Here is a 26,806-nt window from a genome sequence, read left to right as displayed (position 1 = left end):
TAGCCAATACCCACCCTTGGTCCCGCTGCCTCTGCACTCTGCCTTCTCCCCCCTGCAGGCTCTTCCCCCATCTCCCACCCTCTGCACAGCCCCTGCTCCTCTGCCTGTTTTTTTTCCCTCCCTTATCTTTGCTTTGTGCTGGCACCCTGTCCACACTGCAGCCTGGGGCACTGAGCACAGCCCCAGCCCAGCCCCATAAAAGTGGCACCATGCTCAGTGCTCCCAGCTATAAAGTGGAAAAAGCCTGCTGGCATAGAGCAAGGGTAAGGGTGGAGAGGTGGGAGTGGGTAAGCAAAGCTTGAAGGGAGAGGAAAATGTATACCTATACCAGCTACCCTGCCACCACCTGCCCCCCTGCAGTAGTGGGAAGGATGAATTAAAGATGACCCTCCAATAATTAGATTCTATGCACAAAAAATTATTAAAAATTTATAAATTTTCCATGTATAGAAGCTAATTATTGGGGTCATGTTAAATTTGAGTAAATATGGTAATAAATTGTGCTAACTAGTGAAATTGATTTCAATCTTCAGAATAGTGACTCAGTCTGTACATACCGCTGTGCACATTTTATAACCAACACCAAAATCAAAGCGGCATTGTTCATCCATAGAATAATTGATGCCTGGTAGTTCAGGAAGTTTGGGCCAATCGTGTTCAAAAGGGTCATCAAGGAGACAGTCATAAGAGCTGAGAAAAGATAAATGCAGGTAATGACGAAGATAAATACTTAAGAATATATATATTTTTTGCTAGTTAGGTTATTGCTACTTGTTCTCATCCAGTTGAATGTGCTCCCACCACAACTGTTACTATTCCATCTATTAGATGTCTAGGGTGAACTTAGATACCTCAGACCAATCCTATCTACCCTGTTTGAGTGCCTGAAAAACCTCTAGTACAAAATGTGAAATGGTTCTCCCTGCTTCTGTGATTTAGTCTTAAGGCTAAGATGACAATGTAATAGAAAAGTAGATGTACTGATGTTTTTTCAGGGACTTGAGAACAGGTTGAAACTAGATCACATTTGTATACCTAATAAGTGGAATATAATCTGGCTCTAAGTGAATGGGAGGGTAAATCAATATTTCTTTTCCCCCAACCTTTGTCTGTCACGTGTATATAGAATGGGATAGGAATAGTCTCTAATGTGTGCCCACTTACCCAGTGCAAGATGAATCTCAGGGCTGGGGACTCTCAGATGCTTCAATTGGCAAAAATCCTAGATGCTGTACTCTTGTTGCAGGAAATATGTCTGGCAATTTTTCATGCCACTCAAACTTGTGCATCAGCCCAGAAGAGCAACAACCACTCAGCAGCTTTGAGCTGAAATTCAGCACTACAGTGCAGTGTACCACTATACTTCAGTTGGCGTACTGCTTTTAGCACAGGACCTAATCCAAACCAGTTGAAGTCAACTAGGAGTCTTTCCATTGACTTCCAGGAGCTCTGGCTCAGGTCCATAGCATGCAAGGCAAGTCTTTCAAAGCAAACAGCAAGAACTCTTACTTCAGGACTACTACATTCACGTTGGTAGGAGCCAGCAGAAAAGCCTGTGATACACTGAATGCCTCTGAGTTGACACAGGACTCAAGGGAGACATCGCAATAGTGCTGGGTCCTCTCTGCATAAGTGAATTTCACCTGCAGGAGGAATGGGGGGGCAGGCAGGATTGGTGGAGGGGGTAAGGGGAGCATGTGGGGTCTGTAGGGGGTTTATGGGGTCCAGGATGGTTTGGTGGGATATGGGGGGCTTGCATGGGGGGGAACCAGGGGCTATTTTTAGCCCTCCAAGGCCCACCAGCAAACGTATACCTCCATCCCTCCTACCCCTATCCCCACTGGGAATTACTTGCTCAGTTCCCAGCAGCAGTGAATGCTGATAAAACAGGTGACTGATAAAATGGGAGTAGCATGGGGGATGCTGGCTGGTCCATGGCAGGGAGGGGCAGGGGGCTAAAAACAGTCTAGTGCCAGGGAGGCAGGGATAGGAAAAGTGCAGCCCTGGGGCTGGAGCCAGTGGCTTGGCTTTCCTAGTCCCAGGGCTGAGAATATAACTGTACAGACTGCCATGTCCCGGTCTAACCTAAATCAGGTAAATCTGGTACTAATGGATCCAGGTCTATCTTATATCAGGTTCAGCCATTTTTAGACCAGTCTGTGTGCATGGAACTTCTGTACTATTATAAGTTTAGATTCAGTTTCCAATCACTGAGATGGGTCTGAGTGTAAGGTTCGCATCAGGGTGAGTTAAGTTAAATCAAATGGCCATTTTGAACCTGATCTAACCTCCCTCTAACACCCACAAATGTCTGTACTTAGCCTTGATGAGGAACTACTGCTCTTGACTTTGTTCTTGTAAAAGGAATCACCAGATAAAAGTGACACTGCTGCAGGGCGGGCGGCGAGTTTTAGCCAGCGGTACTGCTGGGAGGAAGCATACAGTGAATCTGTTGCTGAGGCTTATACAGCAGATGCACTCGGATGCCCTTTGGGACTGAATCCCAATTTTAAACTTGAAAATCATGAAGCACCACAGTTGCCTCAAATCTATTCATTTTAAACACAAATTCAGGCTGGTATACTCTTCCCTCCAGTATAGAAAGAATCAAAAGGCCAGAACAGTATCAGATCTCACAATTCTTCAGGAGACTCACCGCCATTAGCTAGGCATTACAGCTCCTATAAGCTGCTCCTAATTGGGGAATGGATGTCATACATTGGAAAGGATGGCAGTGCAGTAACCACAGCCTTTGAACTGCAAGGGCAGCATGCCATACAGAAAGGCTCCACTCTTCCTGCAGCCTGGCACCCTCTCTGAAGCCTCTGGGGGCCCCTGTTCCATTGTATTTACAAGAGAGGCCTCTCCAGTGAGTAGGTGACAGGGTTCAGAGGACTGTGTCATTTTCTGGCTATTCTGTGCTGGGATTTTCTCTCTCCCTTCTGCTCTGCACAGCAAAACAAAGCCCCAAGATACTGAATGACAAGATGGACTGCCATGTTTTTAGCAGCATCACCCCTATTCTGTGTGGACACGTTCTTACTGTATATATCGTTTGAGTTCTTGGCCACTGCAGCGCGACCAGTGGTAACGATGAAATGCAGCCTGCACCAAGGGAGCCATGACACTCCCCATTGCTGTCTCATCCCCACATCTGTTCCCTTGCCCATCATGCTCCATTCCCAGCCTGCAACAAAGAACAGATAGAGGTTGCACTACATACATCTTTCATACACAAAAGGGAGAAGCTGAGGAGGCATTTTATATGGCTATATAGGTGTGCTAGCAAAGGATTTAATTTTTAGCATTAAGAGAGAATGCCTGCTCCTTAATTGGACTTTTCCAGTGACACCAAAATAATTTGGAAAAGGCAGAGAGGTCCACAAATCTTGTTTCATTTATGCTTTGCTCATTTTATTTTCAACTAATAAATTAAAATCTATTTAGAGGATGAGGTGGTCTTATGTTTTTCATACTGTAAAACAGATGCTCTATTAAATAACAGAGGCCTATTTGTTCGTCTGTTTGGGTGCCCACAGTTGCATGCGTATTTACACAGTCAGACCTTCAATGCCTGTCATAAATTCAGCCAGTTAGCTAATGAGGACCTTTTGCTGAAACAGTTGTAGCAGACTCAATGCACCATTGTTTTTTGATGCATGCCAAATCCAGCTGTGGGATACATGATATTTCATGGCTTTCCATTTTTAAGTATTAAAATCCATTATATTATTTTCAAGGGATTCCTATTCTAGTTATTCTTCATTACTTAAATCTTCTGTGCAACACCAAGGGGTAGAATGGAAATATACTGGTTCAGATATCTGGCATAGATAGAACCCCAAGAGAATTAAACTGTTTGTATGCAAACAAGAAAATAAACCCTAAACTCAATGTTACTCAGGATTTAGTAGTCAGACTTACACATGACCAGTTTCATGGGCGACTACAAAAGCTGAAGAAAACCCATCCTCGTGGTTGAGAGTGCAGCTTCTCACAGGATGACACATGCCAGTGACAGGGGCATATCCTGTTGAGAGCAATAAAGTTTGAGTTTTTCTGTTTACGTTATTAACTAGATGAGCCAATGACAGTTATCCTCACATCTTTGTCTCTTAGAGATTAACATGTCTCTAAGACTAGTTGACAGACTTTGCCTATGAAAGCTCATGTGTCCCTAAACTAGTTAGTTTCTAAGGTGCTACTCTAACCTGTCTTGCCGTCTGCCTGACTTTTTCAGATTAACATTGCTATCTACCTCTCTCTATCTTTTCCTCTGAAGAATACAATGTAAAGCAACAATTAGCTGCCCATTTCCCTGCTACAGGATGAGATTTGGTCAGCTGCAAACGTCTTAGTCTCTAGCAGATTTGGAGACTAGACTGATGAACTTCTTTTGGATGGTAATAAATAGTCTTGGGCTTCATTTTATTAATAATGTCTGGGAATCCCATTTTCTCAAAGTCTGTTATTTTCAACATACTAACAATCTCCATCACTCATGATTCAACCACAGTATGAAATCATCTGACAAAACTCCACTACTATAAAGCAGTAGTTGTTGGCTCAACACTAAACCAATTAGCCCAGCCCTGTCAGAGCTTGGAGAAGCCTTCTTCGAGATAGCAACAGCAACTCACTCCTGAAGAACTATGGCCTCCCTCATTTTAATGTTCTGGCATTGAAGTTCCAGACATGTTCCTCACCCAGCTCCATGAAGGGCCGCTTTCCTCACTCAGAACTTGAGTTCTGGAGCCACAATCACAATTGCTCGTTCCACATCATCAAGAAGATGAGTTTACTGCACCGTGCCAGACTCTGTACAGAATATCTACAGTGACCGCAGCATGCCAAAGTCATCTCAAATCTACCACGTTGGCATCTAGCATGAACAAACCCCTTCCTGAGATCTGCTGCCACCTTCCAAGGTGTTTATCCTATTTGACACCTTTGCCATTCCCCATACTGTCTCCCAGCATCTTGTTCTAACAGTGAAGTGACAAGCAACTTTCTTTGATGGATCAATCAGTTTCACCAGCTGGAAGAGACAGAGGCAAGATGTCTGCAGACCCAGAAGTGCCTCAGGTAACTCTGTTACCCAGAAGCCTGGGTCAGAGAAAAGATTTGCTACAATCTGTAAACCAATCTGAAGAAACTCAAATCAGTGAAGTGCTAAGAGCCCTGGTATATGTCCTTAAAATCCCAAACACAGGTAACTGCAGTGCCTCTGTGGAAGTGGTTACATATAGATATGAGTTGTGTGTGGCTCTATAATGTTGATGCTTGCTGGCAGGCTTGGCAAGCCTAGAGGCACGTACCCAAGACCCAAGATGTGGGTATACTTTTCACTGCAAGCATATTCCTGAATGGAATTGTTGTACTGCTTCACAGACCAGTGGTACAAGAGGATAAAGCCATAGCTCTCATCTCCTTGATACCTGTTTTGGCATTTTGCTCCTCAGTGAAAAGCAGGAACAACAAGTACACTAGAAGGAGAAGGAAGTTCATTTGCTTGCCTCTTCATGACCCCCACAGAAGCCAGTCATGTTCTGGCTCTGAATAAAACATTTTGTTACCATCTGTTCATCCCACTGTACCACTGACTGGAGCTGAAGAAATGGAAACAACTGCTTACTGAATAGAAAGGTTAGAGAGCAGAGATGGCACATTTCCAGGTCCCCTCCTCATGGCTTACATTTAATCAGAAACCACATAGAGTCTGCACATTCTATTTTTTGAAGGTCAAACCAATGCCATGTTCCAATCTTTCTTTTTCTCCTTTCTTGGTGTAATGAATAATGTGTGTAATAGCAGATGAAACCAAGATGCAGACTATAGAGCCGTGAGGATGGCTAATATGGACTATAAATCTCAGAAACCCCAAGGGGCTTGGGGGTGGGACAGGGAAGCAAGCAGTGGCCAGAAGTTATGGCCCGAATGAGAAGTGGACAGTGTTTGTAACCCCTGCACACGAAGACGAGTCAGATCTACATAAAGTGCACAGTGGAGCTTGGGATCCTACTGGCTTGATCAGCCAGGGCTGTGGACTGAAGGAGCTGGATTCAAACTGGGAGGCAGCTGCAGGCTTCAGCTGTTTGAGCCCCCAGGACTAAAGGCTTCTTTGGGGACACCTCTGGAGATGTGAGGAGGGAAATTAAAGTACTGAGTGTATATTACCATAGTTGTTGATGTTCTTTTATCTTTCACCTGTTCCCTCCCTTAGGCCTGTTGGCCTGTGATCCCAACCCCTATGATATTCGGTATAAAAATGGGTATTCCACTCTATCTCATGCCAGTTTCTGAGGCTATGAGGTTGGCACACTGGCATATATTATTAAAAAAATAATATATATTTCTACTATAAATTGGTCGCATTACCTTGCATACCAGCTGGCCCAAAATCCTGCCTGGTTAAAAATATGGCATGATCGTGGTGCTCAGAATGATTAGGGTCCGACTTCTGCTGCTGATACGCCCAACGGCAAACATTTTCCAGGCTTCTTGATGGGTTTCCCCTTTCGATCAAGCTGATGGACTAAACAAACAATGTATTAAAACCCAGAGCTTTGTCCTGTGTGTTCCTTGGAATTGGAGTCTGGCAGCTTAAAACTGCTCCTTGAGCAACCACCCAATTTGCTCCACCCCATTTCAGGCCAGTCCTTTTCTCTATTGGTAAGGAGATGTGTTCTACTACAGTTTATTAAAAATATCCACCTCAAGGCCCTTTTCTCTGGTCTTCAGTCAACTGCTTACAAAGGGGCTGTGAAAAGCTGCTAGGTAATGACACAATTAGGTTATCTAAATTTCTCTTCCTTTGACACTACTTCTTATGACTTTTCTTTGCTCCCAGTTTACAGCCCTCTTCCACTCCCTTAGGTGCCTGTTTTCTTATACATATGGAGTTAACTCCCCACTTCTGAAGAAGCATATTTTGTGTCTGAAAGCTTGTTTATCATCTCTCCCTACTATAGTCATTGGCATTCCTCCATACAAGGATGACAGTCTACCATTACACAAGGAAGTCTTCAGTGAATATGAATGTGACTGATGAGGGCCAACCTGATTGACTGTACATACAGCAAATAGTTCTGAGAGGAAGGAGTAGATGTTGCCAATGTCAGGCCACCACTCTTTTGTCAGGTCATGGGGCCTCAGCCTGACTGGTATGGCCATTCATCCCAGCCTGTCACCCTACAGCTGACCACCCATCCTGGGCAAGGCTCACCTGTCACTTGAGTGGCTGGTCAGGGTCAGCTGACCCTTCATCTCTACCACATAAGACCCCTCACAGGAAGCAGAACGTGTCTGGATAACAGGGCTCAACCTGACCCCAGAATGCACTCTGCTTGATTTACTGGCTTCTTGACCCACCTTACTCTCTGACTCCACTCTCTTGCTGATCCCCTGGCTTCCTAATTTGGCCTATTCCTAGACCTCCTAGACCCTGTTCTCAGATTCACCTCCTGACTTTCTGACCTGGCTTGCCCTGTAATCTGCTTATTCCTCCCAACCCCAGTTGGCATCACGATTCCTGAGTTGCCCAAGACCTGGCCACCCACAACCTGGTGTGACATCTTTCCCTTTCTTCTATCTCTCATAATCTGCCTTCATAGTAAGGCAAGTTTGCTCAAAATAACTGATGTCTTCCTGTACATCATACTGCTACTTGGGACAATTCGGTGCTTGAGTCTCCCAGGTATTGATATTAATGTTGCAATTCTTGACAACCACTGGTTGGAGGTGATCTAGGAATAGCTATTCCTATATTCTACTATGGGTATTTCCTATGCTTCTGGGCTTTGCTGGTTGCCCCTGCATGTCCCCTCTACCCCACTTCTGCTACATAGGTTGGGTGTTTTTAAGCCTTCCTCAGAGGCATTGGGTGTTAGCTACAGCCAAGGCTGGGGACTTTGACTAAGGTGTGCCAGTGCTTTTGCTGGGACCAAAGCCAGAAGTTCTTGGCTACAGGGTTTTTCCCCTCCACTCAGGGTCAGACCTATCACCATATTTGGGGTCAAGGAACGAATTTTATCCCATGGTCAGACTGTAAGGACTGTAGGGAGTTTTGCCTTCCTCTGTAGAGGGGTTGTGGCCCTCTACCTGAGATTTCTTGAGCATATATTGACAACATATAGAAGCAAGAGGTTGGCTGCAGTGGTTCCCCTACTTTACTTGTGGCAAGTTAAGGTGATAGGTCTGTGTTGTGTCAGGGTTGATGGTTGTCTTACATTATGGTTGAATGGAATGGTTTGGAAAGGGATGATCCTGCTTTAGGCAGGGGTTTGGACTAGATGACCTCAGGAGGTCCCTTTCAGCCCTACTTCTCTATGATTCTCTAGCACAGTGACCATCAGTGAATTGGGAGAATAGCACCTGTTTTGAGAGCCTGTTGTCAGGCATCCTTATGACATGTCCTGTCCAGTGAAGCTGGTGCCATATAAACATGGCTTCAATGCTAGTGGTACTTGCTTGAACCAGAACACTGGTGTTTGTTCTTCTGCTCTTCCAAATGATATGGTGGATTTTCTGAAAACATCACTGATTGGTCATCACTCATCAGTGATGTCTCCCTACTATACAGTTGGCCCAATAAAAGGTCTCACCAAAAAACCCAGATCAGAGTGAAGACATTTTACACAGGCTTTGCCCAGGTGTCCAGGCCTACACAGAGAGCAGGACAGCCTGGCATCAGGACCCTTAATCTAATGATGTCCCCCTTCCCAAGATGCCCTCTCCCAACTGCTACCTTTCTTTAACAGCAGGGTATTAGGGCAGTTAGTTGGCTGGTGTGGGAGGGAATTTTTTAGAAAATGTCATAAGGTGCATTTATATTCTAGGGGCTTTTTCATATGCAACATGTTATTTGAAGGACAAACAAACAAGATAATTACTAAATCAGGATATTTGAAATCACACAGCTGGGATCTGCTTACATTATAAACTGCATGAAGTGAACAAGCCCCTCAGTTAAGATTAAGTGCAGGGACACATTCAGCCTGCAGTAATCTGCAAGTGGAGATGAAATGATAAAAACATACAGGGCAGAGCTCCAATTGGTGCGAAAATCATTCTAGCCCCAAGGGGTCTGTGCTGATTGACACTATCTGAGAATCTGGTCCATGGGCAATTCTTGTTACATTACACACACACGCGCATTATGTGGTCAATGGAAAAGTGATTGTATTTAACCATTAAGAAAACACTGAAATGGCCTCTTCTATTACCCAAGTTTAATGTCCTATTTAAATGGAAGTATGTGATCTCTACTTCAGGACAAAGCCAGATGCTTCCTTTAGGCCTGACTAATTTAATAAGCATTTATAGCAACACACTCTGATTGCTTTTTAACAGCAAAATCCAAGTCAATAGTATTATAAGGATTACTTGGGGCAGAGTAGAAGGGGGCCCAATATTTCTTTTGGAAAGGAAATATCTTTCTAATGATCCCTATGGAGAGGTTACACTGACATATTGCCCTTGTCAATGAAGACAATATCATTTGCTTTTACAGTAACTGGCTGGATTTCCTAAGGGCTTTTGCTGGCAGAGGCTCTGATGGAACAAAGCTTGGCCACAAAGATGTTACAGAGATGCAAGGCATCTGCAAGCCCCTTTCTGCCAGTGGGGTCTTCTGTCAGCCTCCAAAATGGGTGGCATTGGCAAGGTAAAGACACAGACTGTATACCCAGGAGATGCACCAACTAGGACAGAGCTGTCCAAATAGCAGCCTGTGGGCTGTATGTGTAATGTGAGAGGTTAAGTTGCAGCACCCAGGCTCCCACCTGGCCACAATCTCTCCTGACACCTTGGCTGCTTTACTAGCCAGTCTCTTGGCTCAGGCTCCTTCTTCCAGCTTTGCATTCTGTATCTGCCCCAAAGGGCAGTATAGCGCATTGGCATACACTGCAGCGAGTGGCAGGGAGAACACAGGTACAATGTGCAATAGAGCATGCGGCCTGTAGTATGCGGCCTAGGAGCCCATGACCCCCAACTGATATGACCTGCCGAGTGAACAGCCCCTGCTAGTATGACCTGCAGGCCCATGACTGCTTATAAGTTGGACAGTTCTAAACTACGAGAATCTTCTACAAAGCTTCCACTGATTGGGTTCCTAGCCTGTTCTCTGCTTGGGGTATGCTGCTTCATAGGCACATCTGCCATTTATAGATTACACAGGATGCAAATGAGAGGCACCCCAGAGCACCATCTAAAGCAAATCAAGCCCAGAATAGATATTGTGAAGCAGCATTTAAATAAAAAGGTTTGGTATCACAGTACACGATATACTTCTTAAGGAGCTTCCAAATAGTTTGAATACACTTAGCATTGTGGAGACCAAAAATTACTATAATCTTCCAGCTGATCTGTGATAAAATAGTTTGGATGTAGCTCTGTAATCAGTTATGTATCAACATTAAAAATGCACCTTGCCTGAAGCCTCAGTTAAGAGTACATTCATCAGATAAGCCTGAACTTCAGATTGAACCAAAGTCTTCTCAGAAAGTTGCCCTAGGCATTACAACTTCTAGTCTCTACAGCTCTGAATCCAGCAGCACTCACAGCTCCTAAACTAATTTACAATTAAAGGAAATTATGAAAAGTATTACAATGGAGAGTTCAGTCAAACGCCTTTTTACCTTTGCATAGCCCAACATTATCATTCGCACCAGCACCACATTGATATGGACACCCAAGGATTCATCATGGTAAATTTCATTCACCTAAGAAAGAAAAATAAAAGATTAAGTGGAAACAAAAATGGAATAAAAAGGAATCCTCAAATGAGCATACAAGATAATATAACATGCCTCCACATAAAGCTGTATTCTGCTCAAAGTACAATTCAAGTCTCAGATTCTTTGCATGCAATGGGGAATGTGCATTACACTTCCTTTCATAGCAAACCTACAACATAGGGACCTGTTCAAAACCTCTTAATGCTAATATAAAGTGTTCTATTGACTTTAATGGGCTTTGGAGCAGGCCTACAGCAAAGGTGTTCTTTGAGGTTAAAAAAATGCCCTGGACTTACAAACATTTAAACAGACGTTTAATTTCATTCACAGCTGTGGTTCCATTGATATAAATGAGAATATGCAGGTAAGAAGTACTGGAGGTGTAACATCAATTCAGTGGCTATTTTCTGTTTTTGTAATCAAGTAAAATAATTAAAGGTAAAACCACTGTGGTCCTTTGCCAGAAAAACAATTCACATCACTTTTCCCAAATGCTCTTGCTTCCCAGATGGCTTAGCAGAGGAGTGCTCAATTCCTGGCCTGCAGGCCAAATGTAGCCCTACCACCGTAACTTCTGTCTTGCAGGGCTCCCCGTGGAGCTGTGGAAAGCCCCGGAGACCACGGCCATGCATACTGGATTGGGCAAATACAGCCTGATCCCAGCAGTGGCGGGGCATGTGGGGGAAGTGTGAGGTCTCAGGAGCCAGATCCTGGCAGGGTGGAAGTGGTGAGGGGCTCCTGGAACCCAATACTGGCCAGGTGGGGGCTGGACAGAGGTGGTACAGGGCCCCTAGGGCCCAGTCCCAGTGTGGGGTCTGATCTGGCCTGTGGACCAGCCCCATGCCATTTATCTGGCCCATGGGGCCAAAACTGTGAGCACCACTGGCTTAGAGAACAGGCTGTATATGCTTTATATATTATGCAAAAATATGCACTGAAAGGAATTTAGTAAGATAACAGAAGTCAAACATTCAAAACTTAGGAAATGTTACAATTAAGCTTGCCTGTGCATGTTACTCTTTTATACATGTGCATGATGATACAAGACCAGATTTCATTCCATCTATTAGGTGCCTAAGTGGAGTTAGCCCCCCTAGCTGCAGTCGAATTCCACTCTGCTCAAGTCCCTAGAAATGTTTATAATTTGGTAACATGCCATCAACTTAGCCTTTAGACTAAAAGTCACAAAAATGTACTGTGGAGGAAGACCCATCTGCCTTTTGGATTAATAGTTTTTCAGGGACTCTGAGCAGGGTGGAATAGGTTCACACATGGGCAAATAAGTCCACTTGGTATGGACAAGTGTACCTTTTAACTGTTGTTCTGTAGCAATAGAAGTGAGCTAAATTGCCCCAACTTCAGCCCCAAATAAAACAGGGTTAAAGCTATAACCTACAGTAAGCACACCAAGCAAAAGGAGTCTCCATACTTCTTTGGGCAGAGCACTCTGTTCTAAGGGTATATCTACACTTCATAGTGCAATACAACATAACATTACCCAAGCTAGCTCAGGGACCAAACAGGTAAGTTAGCCTGGGCAAGGCACTGCAGTGCTATACTACTTCTGGTACCTGAGCTAATAGAGCTAGCTTGGGTATCAGCAGTTAGCAAAGCAATCTGCAGTGTGGACACCGCCTAAACATAGTCTCTTTCCTAGACCACATCCATTTTCAGAGTGTTTTTTTCTGTTGTCCAAAGATTCCTTTCCCACCCAACCGACATGGAGATTTCAAGCATGGCATCTGGCCACTTGAATTGTTGATGAGTTTCAGAATTGCTTTGTCTAGCAATTTTCTAATTTCAGTTAACTTAAACATTTTGCATTATTGCATTAGATGGAAGCTTGTGTTCCTTTCACTATTATTAAAGCATGCTTTAAAAAAATAAAAAGAAACCACAGTCAAATCCTACAGCAGACAAATTAACTGCAGGACATGTTTTTCCTCTCTGTGAAGACCTCAGGATTCAGCTCAGTATTTCTACATTCTAAAGCTACCTGTGAGGGGAAAAGTGTTTTGAGAATGACACAATGTCCTAATTCTGCATGCAAGTGTTTGTTTCTTGATGTAAGTCAGTCATTTTCAACCTTTTTTCAGACTCAAGGCAATCCCTCATTATACTCAAGGCACATCCTCAGAAAATGCCAGCTCTTACATTTCACTCAGTTTTTGATTAGGGAAAAATAATAGCACAATTCTTCTTTTGCAAAGAACTAAGACAGACCACAACAATTCAGAATGTACTTGACAATATGTATTCCTATTCAAAATCTCTGGGTTTATCTTGAGAATCATGTGTAGGTGTTTGTACCCCACAGCACCCTTAAAAAAGATTTTCAGGGCACCCCAGAGTGCTGCAGCACCTGGTCGAAAATCACTGATCAAAACAGTCCCATTGACTTAAATCAATTGAAATGTATGGAAAAAGGGTTTCCATTTCCCTAGACAGCTTTGAAATTCTCCTCTGACAGTTACAAGTCAATAGCATAGCTAGAGAAGAGATACAGAAGCACTGCACCTCAGCTAGCATGTTAACGATACCCCTTGACACACTCAATTGCCCTCTGTCAACACATTCCACTTAAAAAGTCCTTTAACATCGTGAAAAGATATAACATTTAGGTGCTTTGGAAAAAGTTACTGTAAAAAAATCACTTCTGTTAGCCTAAGCAAGTACCCATCCACAATTGGATTGCACAAGACCACCCCAGGACCACAGCTCCACTGTGTTGTAGAATTAGAAAGAATAAGTTATTAGCTCGTAAATCACCTGACACCTCAATCCATAAAACCAAACAAAGCACTGATGTTTGCCCTCAGAGGACTCCAATGGGAGCTGCACACATGCACTTAAGCACTGAAAGTTGCCTATTTCTTCTAAGAAAATGAACATACTTGTCTTCATGATGAAGGCCAAAAATTCACAATAAATAACCATACAATTCTAACAGGAAAATTTTCAGACGGGGAGTGAGTGGAGGAGAACAAGAATAATACAGGTGGGTCAGGAAACAGCCTTCTTCTGGCCTACCCATGTACTTGGGAAAGTGGAAGAAGAAAGTCAAGGAAGGACATCCCATAATTGTATAAATCACGGGTCAGAACATTTGTAGGTTGAAAATGAAGGTGCTCATCCTCTTCAAATGAATTAAATTAGTGGTCCTCAACCTGTTTGTGTGAAGGGCTAGATGGGGAGTGCCCAGTCCCTCCGTGGGCCAGATCTGGCCAGTGGACCCAATCTGGCTACTGGGGCAGGTGCAGCAGGGCCTCATCTGGCCTCACATGGGCAGTGGGGGCAGCAGCCTTACCTGATCCAGCCATGCCAGGAAAAGGAGCTTGGTCCAACCCTAACCTAGCCCCACTGTGCTAGGCGGGGTGGAAAGGGTCATGACCCAGTCCTGATCCAGCCCTGCAGAAGGGACATGGCCTGACCTCAAGAGAGGACAGGGCTGTGGCCCAATCTCACAGTTGGGAGGAGGCATGATCTGTCCCTGAACCAGCTGCACGTTCAGGGATAAGGGAAGCCTGTTCTCAACCTGGCTGGGCAGAGGGAAGGAAGCATGGCCCAGATTGAAATGTAGAGGAAGAAGGGGGTGTGGGCTGCCCCAACTAGCTCTGCAGAGAAAGAGAGCATGGCCTGGCCCCAACTTGGCTGTGCAGTGGGAAGGGGGCAAGGCCCAGCCCCGATTTGGCTGTGCATGGCGGGGGGGAGGGTCATGGCCAGGCTCCTGCCTAACACATGGGGTTTGGGATTTTAGCAGAGGGAAGGGGTGGCAGTATTAACTGCCACTGCTCCCTTGCTGCCAAATTTCCCAACCCCTGGGGAGCCTTGCGGGCTGGATTCCAAGGCTGTGTGGGCAACATTTGGCCTGCAAGCCAGAGGCTGAGCACCCCTGAAGTAAATTCCATTATGGGCTAAGTGATGTAAAATAGATGCCAAATATTCAGAGGGAGGCCAGTATAAGTTTACAGAACGTACAGAATTAAGAAAAAAATTTTAGTCGGACTGAACAGACGTTTCTCCTAGAAGTGCTGTATTGGAAATGAGCCTGATGGGGCTGATAATGTGGACAATAAATGCCCATGCTACGTGCAGCTGCAGTGCAGCACTTAGGCAGCGAGGAGCAGAGCCAGCAGCGTGAAGAGCTGCCTCCAGCTGGTAAGTCTGGTGTGGTGGAAGGGGAGGGGAGAGGGAAGGGCGTGGGGGGCAGATCAATGCCCCTGCGGTGAGGGAGGGAGGGAGGGGGCAGGCACCGCTCAGTCATGGCAGGCATGGGATAGAGCCGTGGCTTGTGGCGGGGGGGCGGCTCCCACTGCTGCTTGTACTCCGGTAGGGTAAGGTGGGGGGTGGAAATGTGCTCCTGTATCTGTACAGGGCAGGGCAGGGTGGAGTGGGCTGCAGCTGTGGGCTGGAGCTGGAGCTGCACAGGGTTCTTCTCAATGGGGGCTGGGCTCAGAACGGGAGCTGGTGGCAATGGGAGGGGGCTGCAGCCACCCTAAACTTTGCCACAGCTCTGCTCCCAGTGCTGCCACCGCCAGTTGCCCAGGGCAACCCTCACTCTTCCCGGTGCATGGGTGGAGGTGGGGCATTGAGCCAGAGCAGCAGCTGGGAGCGGAGCTGTGGTGAAATTTGGGGTGGCTGCAGCCCCCTCCCAGGGCAGGCTGCACCCACTCTGAGCCCAGCCCCCACTGAGAAGAGCCCCACACAGCTCCAGCTCCTGCCCGCAGCTGCAGCCTGCCCACCATGCCCCACCCTGCCCCACACAGATCCAGGGCACACGCGCCCCCGTGCCCTCCTGGTTGCAAGTAGCAGTGGGAGCCACCCCCTCCCACAAGCCGCAGCTCCATTTTGCACCCGCTTCACCATGGCTGGGCAGCACTTGCCCCTGCCCCTTCCCTCACTGCGAGGGGCGTTGATCTGTGCTCCCCCCATGTCCCTCCCCTTCCACCTCCCCTTCCACCACATGGACTTACCAGCTGGAGACAGCTGTATCAGAAATTGGATCAGTATCAGTCGATATATCTCCTTAAATATGAGGTATCGATATTGGCCCCCAAAATCTCAATTCGTGCACCCCTAATGTCTCCCAAGAGGGAAAGTAATCTTCAGAGTTGTCCAGTTTGTGGGAGTTGGCTCAGTTATTCAGAACCTGGTTTTTAAAAAGCAAACCCTCTTTAAGGCAGCAGGGGTCAGGCATAAGTAAGGGGGAAATCGGTGGGGGGGGGCAGGGGGTGAGGGACATGAATGGGTACAGGGAGGAGCAAAGAGTGTAGGGGCAAGCTGCATGGGGGAGCAGGGTTGGAGGCGGACTGGGGGGCAGGCAGCACGGGGGGCACATAGCAGAAGGGACAGGCACAGGCATGGTGGGGCAAAGGGCAGGGGATCAGGAAAGCAGAGAGCAGGGATCTGGCCCATCACACCCACCCCTGCTTTCTTCGCCACAGCAGTGGGGGGAGGAGGGGGGACAAATTTAAGATGACCTTCCACTAATTAGATTCTATACATGGAAAATTATAATAAATTTATAATCTTAGACATAGAAAATCTAATTTTGGGGGAGTTTTCTTAAATTCAAAGTTGTCTTGGATTTCAGTAAATATGGGATTTGGAATTCAAGTGGCCTTTATTTGATTTACCTGGCTTACTTTGCTTCCAAAATCAGATGAATGTCACTTCTGATTAAGAGTGTTCTAATACAGGCTGGAAAGTAGTTTAACAATCCTCTCTAAAAATTAATTCAGATTATTCTTCTCAGAGTGTCCACATAGACAAGGCTCTGGTCTATCCCCCAAAATTCTACTATTTAAGTTATGTCAGTACAGTTATAGCAGTGCAAGACTACCTACATGAAATCAGTAAACAGGTACTTGTACCAACAGAGCTAGTAGAATAACCTTTACTTCTGCAGCTGCTTCTACACAATGGGTTGTACTGGTAAAATAATGTCAACATAACAGTCACACCCCTATCAAATCTAGGTACATCAGGACAAAGCTGCTGGTAGCCCAGACTAAATGAGTCAAACAAGCTTAATTTTAATTCAAGAAACATATTACAGATGTTAGAGAGAATGTACAGATTTTTTCAAGAATTTTACCTACAAACATAGTGAAGCAGTTGTTTACTGAATAGGAAAATATGTATTCAACCTAGTACACAAAGTATAGCACACCCAGCATCAAATGGACAGACATATTGCAATGGATTTGATGATAAAACTCAAGGAGGAAGCCAATGATGTACCCAATGATGTCCAAGAGATGCATGTATTGGAGGGGCTAGGAAGTAGGAAGGCTATATAGCATCAACAGGGGGTGCATACAAATGCACTTACTTATGCTGGTTTCACTTTTTTAAAGCTGACTTAACTGTCAGAGCATATACACCTACGTGGAGCAGAATTGGCTTAAATGCAGTGCAAGATAATACATATCCAAGGTGTGTTATCTTGAGCCACATGAGTTAAGTCAGATTAGCTCACAAGATGGCTGCCACCATGTCAGTCAAGGAGCTATATGTATATATGCTCCAACATGGCTTAACTTAAGTCAATTTAGTTACGTTGCCTTATTTTAAGTCAGCTTAGTATTTGTATACACAACCATGATGTTACAGGCAAAAGAAAACTGACATAATGTGTCCACAAACCACGCAGCATACTCTCCAGCCCTGGATAGCAAAAGGCCTTCTCCCTTCTCTCAGAGAAAGGAGGCTAATTTCTCACCTGACAAAGAATTCTCTGCTTTCTACTGTATAGCCATCAAAGATCTATGTAGTATAATTTGGATCCTTAATAGGAGCTTTCTTCAGCATGGCTTTTTAGTAGCTGGTTCTTTAAATCAGGCAGAGAGAAACAGATGCAGCCCTGAGATTACTAGCATGCAACTCCATGCAGGCTGCATTTCCCTTCCAGTTGAAGCAGGCTATATTCCACTAACCGTTTTGTGCTGAACTGCATTTGCTCACAAGAACAGTCCCAGTCACTTAATTATTCCCTTGCTGCTTTCTTTTTTACATCTCTCAGGAGGTGGCACATTGGCACATGTACCATATACCATCCTATATAAATAACTAAAGAAATATTTGTCTTCAACTGTTACATGAAGTGTCTGGAATTCACTGTGTGTTGCCAACTTCTTCATGCTGCTGAAACAACATAAAGGGTGTTAAGCAGAAGACAGATTCAAGCTCAGAGTGTGTGTACGTGATCTGGTACAGGGGGTAACTATGGCTGTGATACCGTGATAATGAGCACAATGTAATTGGCTTTGACATCCCTGTTGACAGAAAAGAAACAAACCATTTACCACAGTATCTTTTAACTCTGAAAAGGGAAACTATGAAAAAATGAGGATGCTAGTTAGAAGGAGATTAAAGGGGGAACCAAAGAAGGAGCAAGCAGCCTGGGAACTGCCTAAGAATACCATATTGGGAGACGCAGTAAATGCATATGCAAATAAAAAAAATATATAGAGAAAATAGAGCAAACAAGTGCCAGCATGGTCAAATGGCAAAGTAAAGGAGGCTATGAAAGAAAAAAAAAATCTTTTTTTAAAAGGTGGAAGTCAAATCCAAACAAGAAAAATCAAAAAAAGTCTTGACTAGTCGAATGTAAAATTGTAGTAAGGCAAGCTAAAAGGGAATTTGACATGAAACTTGTTAGAAACATAAAACATAATACATAATACATAAAATTACATTATTACATTAGACAGAAAGTCTATTGGAGAGTCAGTTGGGCCACTGGCTGATGAGAGTGTAAAAGGAGTGCTGAAGGAGGATAAGGCTACTGTATAGAAACTAAGGGCATGGACAAGCTTTCTTTTGTAGTACTACAAAATGTATCGGCACTGGTAGAACTACAAAAAATGTTGCACTGTGGAATATGCAGGTGCTCCAGACCCTGGGTTAGAGAGCTACAAAATCCCTTCGAAATCAAACTCTCAAATCAGGGGGGAATGGAGGGTTGCTCCTTGGGTCCCCCCAGGGACCCAAGGAGATCTGGTCCCCCCAGGGAGCCCAATCGCTGACAGTCTGATCTCTCCCCAGGTGAAGGAAGGGGGCAGGCTGTCAGTAATCAGCTGTCAAAGGTAGCCATCCCCCACTCACCTGCAGGGCTTTGTCTGGGAACGTTTTTGCAGCAGCTGGAACAGACTCCCTTGCTTAAAGAGTTCCAGAGAGAGCCAGGACTTGTTCTCCCTTGTAGCAGCCCTTGCAACTTGCTTGTAGCACTACAAACAGCTTGAACAGCTGTACACTGTTGTCTGGTAAAGCTGCAAGGGCATATTTAGTGCTACAAATGTAACACCTGTCTTTACTACAGAAGGTTTTAGGGAGATTCTCTCACCAGAACCACTCTTCCCAGGGGAAACAAAATTAGTGGAACTTACCTAAACTGAGGTGGCAGTAAATAAGGTTTTAGAAGAAACTGATAAACTGAAGAGTTACAAATCTCCAGGACCTGATGGCATTCGCCCTAGAGAGTCTTGAAGGAGCTCAAATGTGAAATTGCAGAACTATTTACTGTTGTATGCAACTGATAACTAAAACCAGCTTTAACACTGGAAAACTGGAGAGTTGCCATTGTAATTCCAATCTTTAAAAAGGGTTTGAGAGAGGAGCAAGGATCTTAAGTTTATTCCTAGCAAACTGGGAGAAACAATAATTTAAAAAAGGATTGTTCAACACATGGATGAACAGGATTTCTGGGGGAGAAATCCACAAGGCTTTTTGTAAAGGGAGGACATACCTCACCAACCTACTGGAGTTCTTTGAGGCCATTAACAGGCATGTGGATAGGAGTGACCCAGCGGATAAAGCATATAAAGGCTTCTAAAAAGCCTTTGACAAAGTCCCACATCAAAAGCGCTTTATGAAATTAGGTTGTCATAGCACTTTGTGTAATAGCACAAAGTCCACTTACAGATCCAAAGCTGACGTATGGATAGAAAACAAAGAGGGTGCGTCCACATATGCAGGCATGTGTGCTTGCAGCAGCTCAAGTAGCAGCAGCACAAATTTGTGCTGGAGATTTGTGCCTCAACCAGTGTCGTAGCGACGGGGGGGCACCACGCCCCTGGGCACTGGCCTGGGGGCGGGGGTGGTGCTAGCCGGGCCCTCCAGGGGGTACTTGGTCCCCTGGTGGCACTTCTGGTTTTGCCACTGGCACTTTCAGTTTCACTGCCGGAGTTTCTGGCCTCAGTGATCAGTCGCGGATGGAAGGGCACAAATGTAAGCACTGGCCCTCAGATGTCAGAGACCCATGCTACACCACTGGCCTCAACATACATGCCTCAACACAACAAACACAACATGCACTTTGGTGTGGGGCAAATTGTGCTGCTTGGGGCAAACTGACCCTGCCCAGCTCCTCCTGGATCTTCAGCCAGGGGGAGCTAGAGGATGGAGTCAGCACCTGAAGGATGGCTCAGCGATATAAAAAGCTGCCCTAGAGAGCAGCTCAGGGCTACTTGCCCTTAAGAGCTTTTCAGGTCCAGCTAGTTGGTATCTGGGGACACAAGCCCCCTGTTCCAGCTGGACTGCTGCAGCAGCCCTGACCTAGAGTGTCCCTGGGGTTTTGCCATCTCAGAACCAGAAAAATACCAAATTATATTCTAAAAAGTGAACATTCAAAACATTCATTTATTTGATGTCAAAAAATATTTTTGTCCTGGTTTACATGCGTTTCTGTAGTGTACATATAGGTGATTGTATATAATAGCTTAAAATTAAGTCTTACTCTTGTATATTGTGTGTGGCAGGGGTGAATATAGGTTCATGAGGAAACTGTGAGTATGTGGTTATGTCAGGTGTGGGAGAGGGTGTGAGTGTCTGTGGGAGGGATAGGTGTGGGGTGAGGGAGCATATGGGTGTGTGTGTGGACATGTGGGGTTTGTGGGGGACTGTGTGTGTGACAGAGAGTGGCTGAGGTGTCCGGCAGTGCAGCCAGGAGCCTCATGATGCTGTAGTGGTGCAGGGCCAGGAAGGCAGGGAAATGGCTGGGGGAAGGGCAGGGCTGGACTTCTGCCACCGGCTCCCCCTGGGTACTACTGCCCCAGGATCCTGTCATTTTTGACAGGCAGCCAGGAGCAGTTAAATATTTTCTAAATGTTTTAGGGGTCCCGAGGACTGGATAGAATGGCCTGGCGGGCCACATCCAGCCCATGGGCTGTATTTTGCCTACCCCTGCTCTACAATAACTGATACCACAGCAAAAAGAGATTTTGGAGTCATTACAGACAGTTCGGTAAAAACATCAGCTGTGTTCAGCAACAGTCAAAAAGGCAAATAAAAATGTTAAGCATTATAAAGAAAAGAAATGAAAACAAAAAAGAAAGTACCGTTATGCCCCTTTATAAAGGTATGGGGTCCAGTTTTGATACCCCAACCTCAAAAAAGATGGACAAGGGCAACAACGATCAGGGATATGGAAAAGTTGCCAAGCAAGAAGAAAATAATTAGGCTAGGATCTTTTAGCTTAGAAAAAGACATAACTGTAGGGGAGAGGAAGACATAAAAGAGCACAGTATAATAAATGGTGCAAAGAAAGTAAATAGCATTTTATTATTTACTGTCTCTCATAATACTAAAACTAGCAGACATAAAATTGAATGATTAGATAGGTTTAAAATCAACAAAAGCAATTATTTTTTTCACGAAGTGTGTAAATGGCTTCGGGACTTCATTGCCATTTAGACACTGAGCCACTGACAATTACTTGTTAAGTATAAGCCAAACAATTACATAGCCACCTTACAGTACTTTCATCAAGTCTGTATTTCCTTAGCATATTAATGAGAATGCTGTGGCAGGCGGTACCAACCATTTTGCTAAAGTCAAGTTATATCACACCACTGCTCTCTCCCCATCCATAAAGCCTGTCATCCTATCACAGACAGAAATCAGGTTAGTCACGTATGATTTATTTTTGCTGAATCCATGCTGGCTGTTGTAAGTCACCTTGTTCTCATCTAGGTGCTTCACAATGGGTTCCTTAAGGATCTGTTCCATGTTCTTTCCAGGTACTAAGGTCAAGCTAATTGGTCTGTTAGTTCCCAAGATCTTGTTTCCCTTTCTTAAAGATGGGTACTATATTTTCCCTTTTCCAGTCATCAAGGACCTCACCCAACCTTCATGAGTTTTCAAAGAGGATAGCCAATGGCTCCAAAATTACCACAGCTAGTACCTTTAGTATCCTAGGGGGTATCCCATCTGGCCCTGCTGACTTAAAAGTATCTAGCTTCTCTAAGTAATCCCTAACCTGTTTTGTCCATTACTCTAGGCTGTTTGCTCCTTCCCCATCTTTGCTGACAACTATACTCCTCATCTGGTAGCTGCCCCTTTTTATGAAGGCCAAAGTAAAAAAAAAAGACATGAAATACCTCAGCTTTCCCCATATCATCCATAACTAGATTGTCTTCCACATTCCATAAGGGACCTATGGTTTCTCTAGTCTTCCTCTTACTTTTGACATACTTACAGAATTCATTTTTATTGTCTTTGATGTCCCTTGCAATCTGCATCTCAAATTGTGCCTTGGTTTTCCTAGTTTTTTCCAAGCATGTCAATGTTGTACTTTTATAGAACCAGAGAATCATAGAAAATTAGGGTTGGAGGGACCTCCAGGTCATCTAGTCCAAACCCCTGCTCAAAGCAGGACCATCCCCAACTAGATAATTTCAGCCAAGGGTTTGTCTAGCCAGACCTTAAAAACCTCCAAGGATGGAGATTCCACAATCTCTCTGGACAACCTGTTCCAGTGCTTTATTACCCTCCTAGCAGGTGCATGTACATGTGCCATTAATATGGCTGAATAAACTCCGGCACAGTTCACGCTGGAGTTTATTGCTCCCAGGCACCACATTTGTACATTCTGTGGAGGGGCTGACTGGGACACAAGGGTGCTTCAGTGTGGGGTCTGCCAGCAGGCAGCCCCTGCACTGAAGCACCCTTGTGCCCCAGTCAGCCCCATTAACATCTACACATGCTTTGCGGTGAAGTAAATAACTCTGCCATAGGATAGTACTTGTGTCTGGCAGTACTATCCTACAGCGGAGTTAATTAGCTTACTCCATTCTAATAGCATCACAGATGTGGACAGTAATGTTTTACTGGAGAGCTAATTAGTCAACTAATCAGTAAACATTTAATGTAGATGAGGCCACTGAGGAAGTTTTTCCTAATATCCCACCTGAACATCCATTACTGCAACTTGAGACCATTGCTCCTTGTGCTGTCATCTGCCACCACCTGAGAACAGTCTAGCTCTTCGTTTTCCCTCTTCAGGTAATTGAAGGTTGCTATTAAATCCCCTCTCAGTCTGCTTTAGACTAAATAAGCTTAGTGATATGCCCCAGCCCCCTAACAATTTTTGTTGCCCTCTGCTGGACTCCTTCCAATTTGTCTACCCTTTTTGTGTGGGGGGAGGGGAAGGGAGGCAAAACTGGACACAGCACTCCAGATTTAATCTCATCAGTGCCAAATAGAGGGAAATAATCAGTTCCCTTGATCTGCAGGCAATGCTCCTACTAAAGCAGCTCAGTGTGCCATTAGCCTTCTTGACAACAAGGGTACATTGCTGGCTCATCTTCAGCTCTCTACAACCCCCAACTCCTTTTCTGCAGAGCTGTTTAGCTAGTCAGACCCCAGCCTGTACCAGTGCAGGCACTTCTCTTATACTCTTCCCTAGTACTATGACCAAGTTTGCACTTTTTATAGGATTCTTTTCTGATTTTCAACTCATTGAAGAAACTGCTGTTTAGCCAAGATGGTGTCCTGTTGCACTTCCACTTCTTCTGCTACATTAGGATAGTTTGCTCCTGCACCCTTACTTTAAGAGGGCCTCCCTAAAGTAAAGCCAGCTCCTTTTCCCCTCGGACTTGCCTCCCAGGAATCCTGCTGACTAGCTCCCTGAGTTTGTTAAAGCCTGCTTTTCTGAAAACCACTGTTTTTATTACACTGTTCTCCTTCCCTCCTCCCCTTAGGATTTTGAGCTCTATCATTTCATGGTCACTGTTACCCAAGTTACCTTTCACCTTCACATTCTCAACCAATTCCTCCCTGTTTGTGAGCAGTAAGTCAAGAAGAGGTGAGGCCACACCACTGCCCCCTCTGATCAGCAGGTATTGAAATGTAATTAGCTGTGTTAGTCTAAAGTCAAGTAGAAGGCAGGGTAGATTTTGAACATGGTAGATGGTAAACATTGAACATAGTAGAAAGGGATGCAATCACTGAATCGGAAATTTCTAAAACTCTGAATGCTGGACACCACAATGGGAGAGCAGCAGGTGTGGAAAATTCTAGTCATGCCTTGTTCATTGTCCCCATTTCCGCAGCATCCACTGTCTGCTACTTTAAGAGCATATTGAGTAGGCTGGACCTATGGTTTGACCCAGTAAATAGCAGTTATTGTGTGTGTGTTATTATTTGGATTATATATACACTGAATGCAAAAAGAGCTTGTGGGTAAAAAGTGATTAGTAATGGATTGTGTGTGTGTGTGTGTGTGTGTGTGTGTGTGTGTGTGTGTACACATGCACAAACATACACATAAATACATATATATAGGAATCCTTGATCAATCCTAATAACCAAGTTACCTTGACATAATATGCCTGTTTTGAAAAAAAAATCTGACCATGCAGAAATCTTCAACAAAAAAATATATTTTTTTTTACTTCCCACCTCTATTAATTTGCAACCTATTCCTCTCTGGATGAACCCATGTTTTAACTTTGATATCTGCTATCTGATGTTTCTCACTATTAGTAATTGCCCAGTCTCAATCACTTATAGCTCCTGAATTGTTAAAACCACTGACATTCCCTGGATAGACCAGGATTCCTTTTAGACAGAAGTGCTGACACCCACACACTGAGGTATAGTTATTAACTGGCTTAGCTAAGGACAGTTGCCTATCAGTAATTAATAATTAACAGCATCATACATCTGTCTTTGCTTACCTCAGAACGTTAAGAAATATTAGAGTGGTTTTGAGTCAATATTCCTCCCCACCAGATGCATTTTACATGTCAATCGCTAAACTGAACACAAAAAAATAAAAGTTGGCACTCTTCGTTTACACCCCAACTGTTCACTGGCTCTGATCTAATGAAATAAGTGGCCCACGTCCTTCTCTGGAAGTGACAGAAGGAAAAAAAACAGTATGTGATGGGCACTGGACTTGAAGTCCTGCTGCCCCAGTGGTCAAGTATCTATATAGTGCAATACTGCAAATGTTTTTGAACTAACTTAGGACCTGGCAGCATCCCACAATTTGACTAAGTACATTGGCAAGAGTGACAGTTGTGTACAACCAGAAAGGAGGCAGATAGGATGAGGAGACCTCTATGAGTCATGCTACATTGCTTGTCAGCAGAAGCATAATGACACGTGCAGTTAGTGTGCCTGAATAAACTCCAGCACAGTTCATGCTGGAGTCAGCTGCTCCCAGGAACAACATCTTTATGTGAGCCTGGAACTGCAGCAGTTAGAGCCAGGGCAGAGCACACTTGGCCTGGCAGGAGGCTCAGAGGGTCAGCACCAGATTCTGGCGGCAGCCAGCAGATGGGCTGGCTGGGGCATGAAGGCTGGGAGTCCTCATGCCCCAGCCAGCCCTGGTCAACCTCTACATGAGCATTTTGGAGGAGTTAATTACTCTGCTGAAGATAATACTGTCCTCAACAGTGCTATATCATGGTAGAATTAATTTATCTACTGCGCCCTAATATTGGTCCTTATCTAGACAGTGATGCTTAAATTACACAGGTAATTAGTCAGCTCTGCAGTGAAGCACATGTGTATATGCAACTAGTCTTCCTGTATGTCCAGGTTAGAGCATAGCACTCATAGTCCTGATTCATAGAGTTAAAAGCCAAAGCAGAAAAATTTTCTGAAATGTTCCACAGAATTTATCAAAAGTTTCATTAGAAAATAATATTTCAAGGGATTTTACCTACAGATCACATCATCTTTCTTTTTTCCTTACTGAACTGTATATAACTGACTGACTGGATAAGTTTACCAGAGTGATAGTAAGTCTATGGCCTCAGGGCCAGATCCAGCCCCCCAGGTGACTGGATCTGGTCCATGGTGTGGGGAACCGAGCACAAGCAGCTTGGCTCAGTGCATCATCTTCCCTGCCCTGTACAGTGCCTCTGATCCCTTCTGTAGCCCAGAAGCAAGCTCTCTTCCTCTCTCACTCCACTTCTCTCCTACAGGAGGGAAGTGGTGGCCCACAGTGCAGCTGCAACACTCAGCCCTCCACTCTAAAAGGCTTAGCTCCACAGGTTTACCAGTACTTGACTGACATGACGTGAACAAGTTAAGAGGCTGTGACTTGGATGACTACACAGTCCGGTGGGTGGCGAATTGGCTACAGGTTCGCACCCAGAGAGTCGTGGTGGATGGGTTGGTCTCGACCTGGAAGGGTGTGGGCACTGGGGTCCCACAGGGCTCGGTCCTTGGACCAATACTTTTTAATGTCTTCATCAGCAACTTGGACGAGGGAGTGAAGTGTACTCTGTCCAAGTTTGCGGATGACACAAAACTGTGGGGAGAAGTGGACAAGCCAGAGGGTAGGGAACAGCTGCAAGCAGACCTGGATAGGTTGGACAAGTGGGCAGAAAACAACAGAATGCAATTCAACAAGGAGAAATGCAAAGTGCTGCACCTAGGAAGGAAAAATGTCCAGCATACCTACTGCCTAGGAAATGACCTGTTGGGTGGCACGGAAGTGGAAAGGGATCTTGAAGTCCTAGTGGACTCCAAGATGAACATGAGTCGGCAGTGTGACGAAGCCATCAGAAAGCTAATGGCACTTTATCATGCATCAGCAGATGCATGACGAATAGATCCAAAGAGGTGATACTTCCCCTCTATCGGGCGCTGGTCAGACCACAGTTGGAGTACTGCGTGCAATTCTGGGCACCGCAATTCAAGAGGGATTTGGATAACCTGGAGAGGGTCCAGAGAAGGGCCACTTGTATGGTTAAGGGCCTGAAGGTCAAGCCCTCCGAGGAGAGACTAAAGAACCTGGACCTTTTCAGCCTCCGCAAGAGAAGGTTGAGAGG

The 26,806-nt window shown here is 44.9% G+C and overlaps 1 protein-coding gene across 1 annotated transcript in view; it reads right to left on the bottom strand.

Annotated features, from left to right (window-relative positions):
* Positions 1 to 26,806, bottom strand: part of ADAMTS3 (ADAM metallopeptidase with thrombospondin type 1 motif 3) — a 294,692-nt gene that overhangs the window by 36,800 nt on the left and 231,086 nt on the right. The window contains exons 7-11 of the mRNA XM_025198071.1: positions 10,638 to 10,721; positions 6,379 to 6,535; positions 3,925 to 4,030; positions 3,044 to 3,187; positions 558 to 690 (exon numbers count right to left, since the gene is read on the bottom strand). Coding sequence (XP_025053856.1) covers positions 558 to 690; positions 3,044 to 3,187; positions 3,925 to 4,030; positions 6,379 to 6,535; positions 10,638 to 10,721 — 624 coding nt within the window. The remainder of the gene's footprint in view (positions 1 to 557; positions 691 to 3,043; positions 3,188 to 3,924; positions 4,031 to 6,378; positions 6,536 to 10,637; positions 10,722 to 26,806) is intronic.

This window comes from Alligator sinensis, unplaced genomic scaffold, assembly GCF_000455745.1.
Source record: "Alligator sinensis unplaced genomic scaffold, ASM45574v1 scaffold222_1, whole genome shotgun sequence".
NCBI lineage: Eukaryota > Metazoa > Chordata > Crocodylia > Alligatoridae > Alligator > Alligator sinensis.
This window is presented reverse-complemented; position numbering and strand designations above follow the sequence as displayed.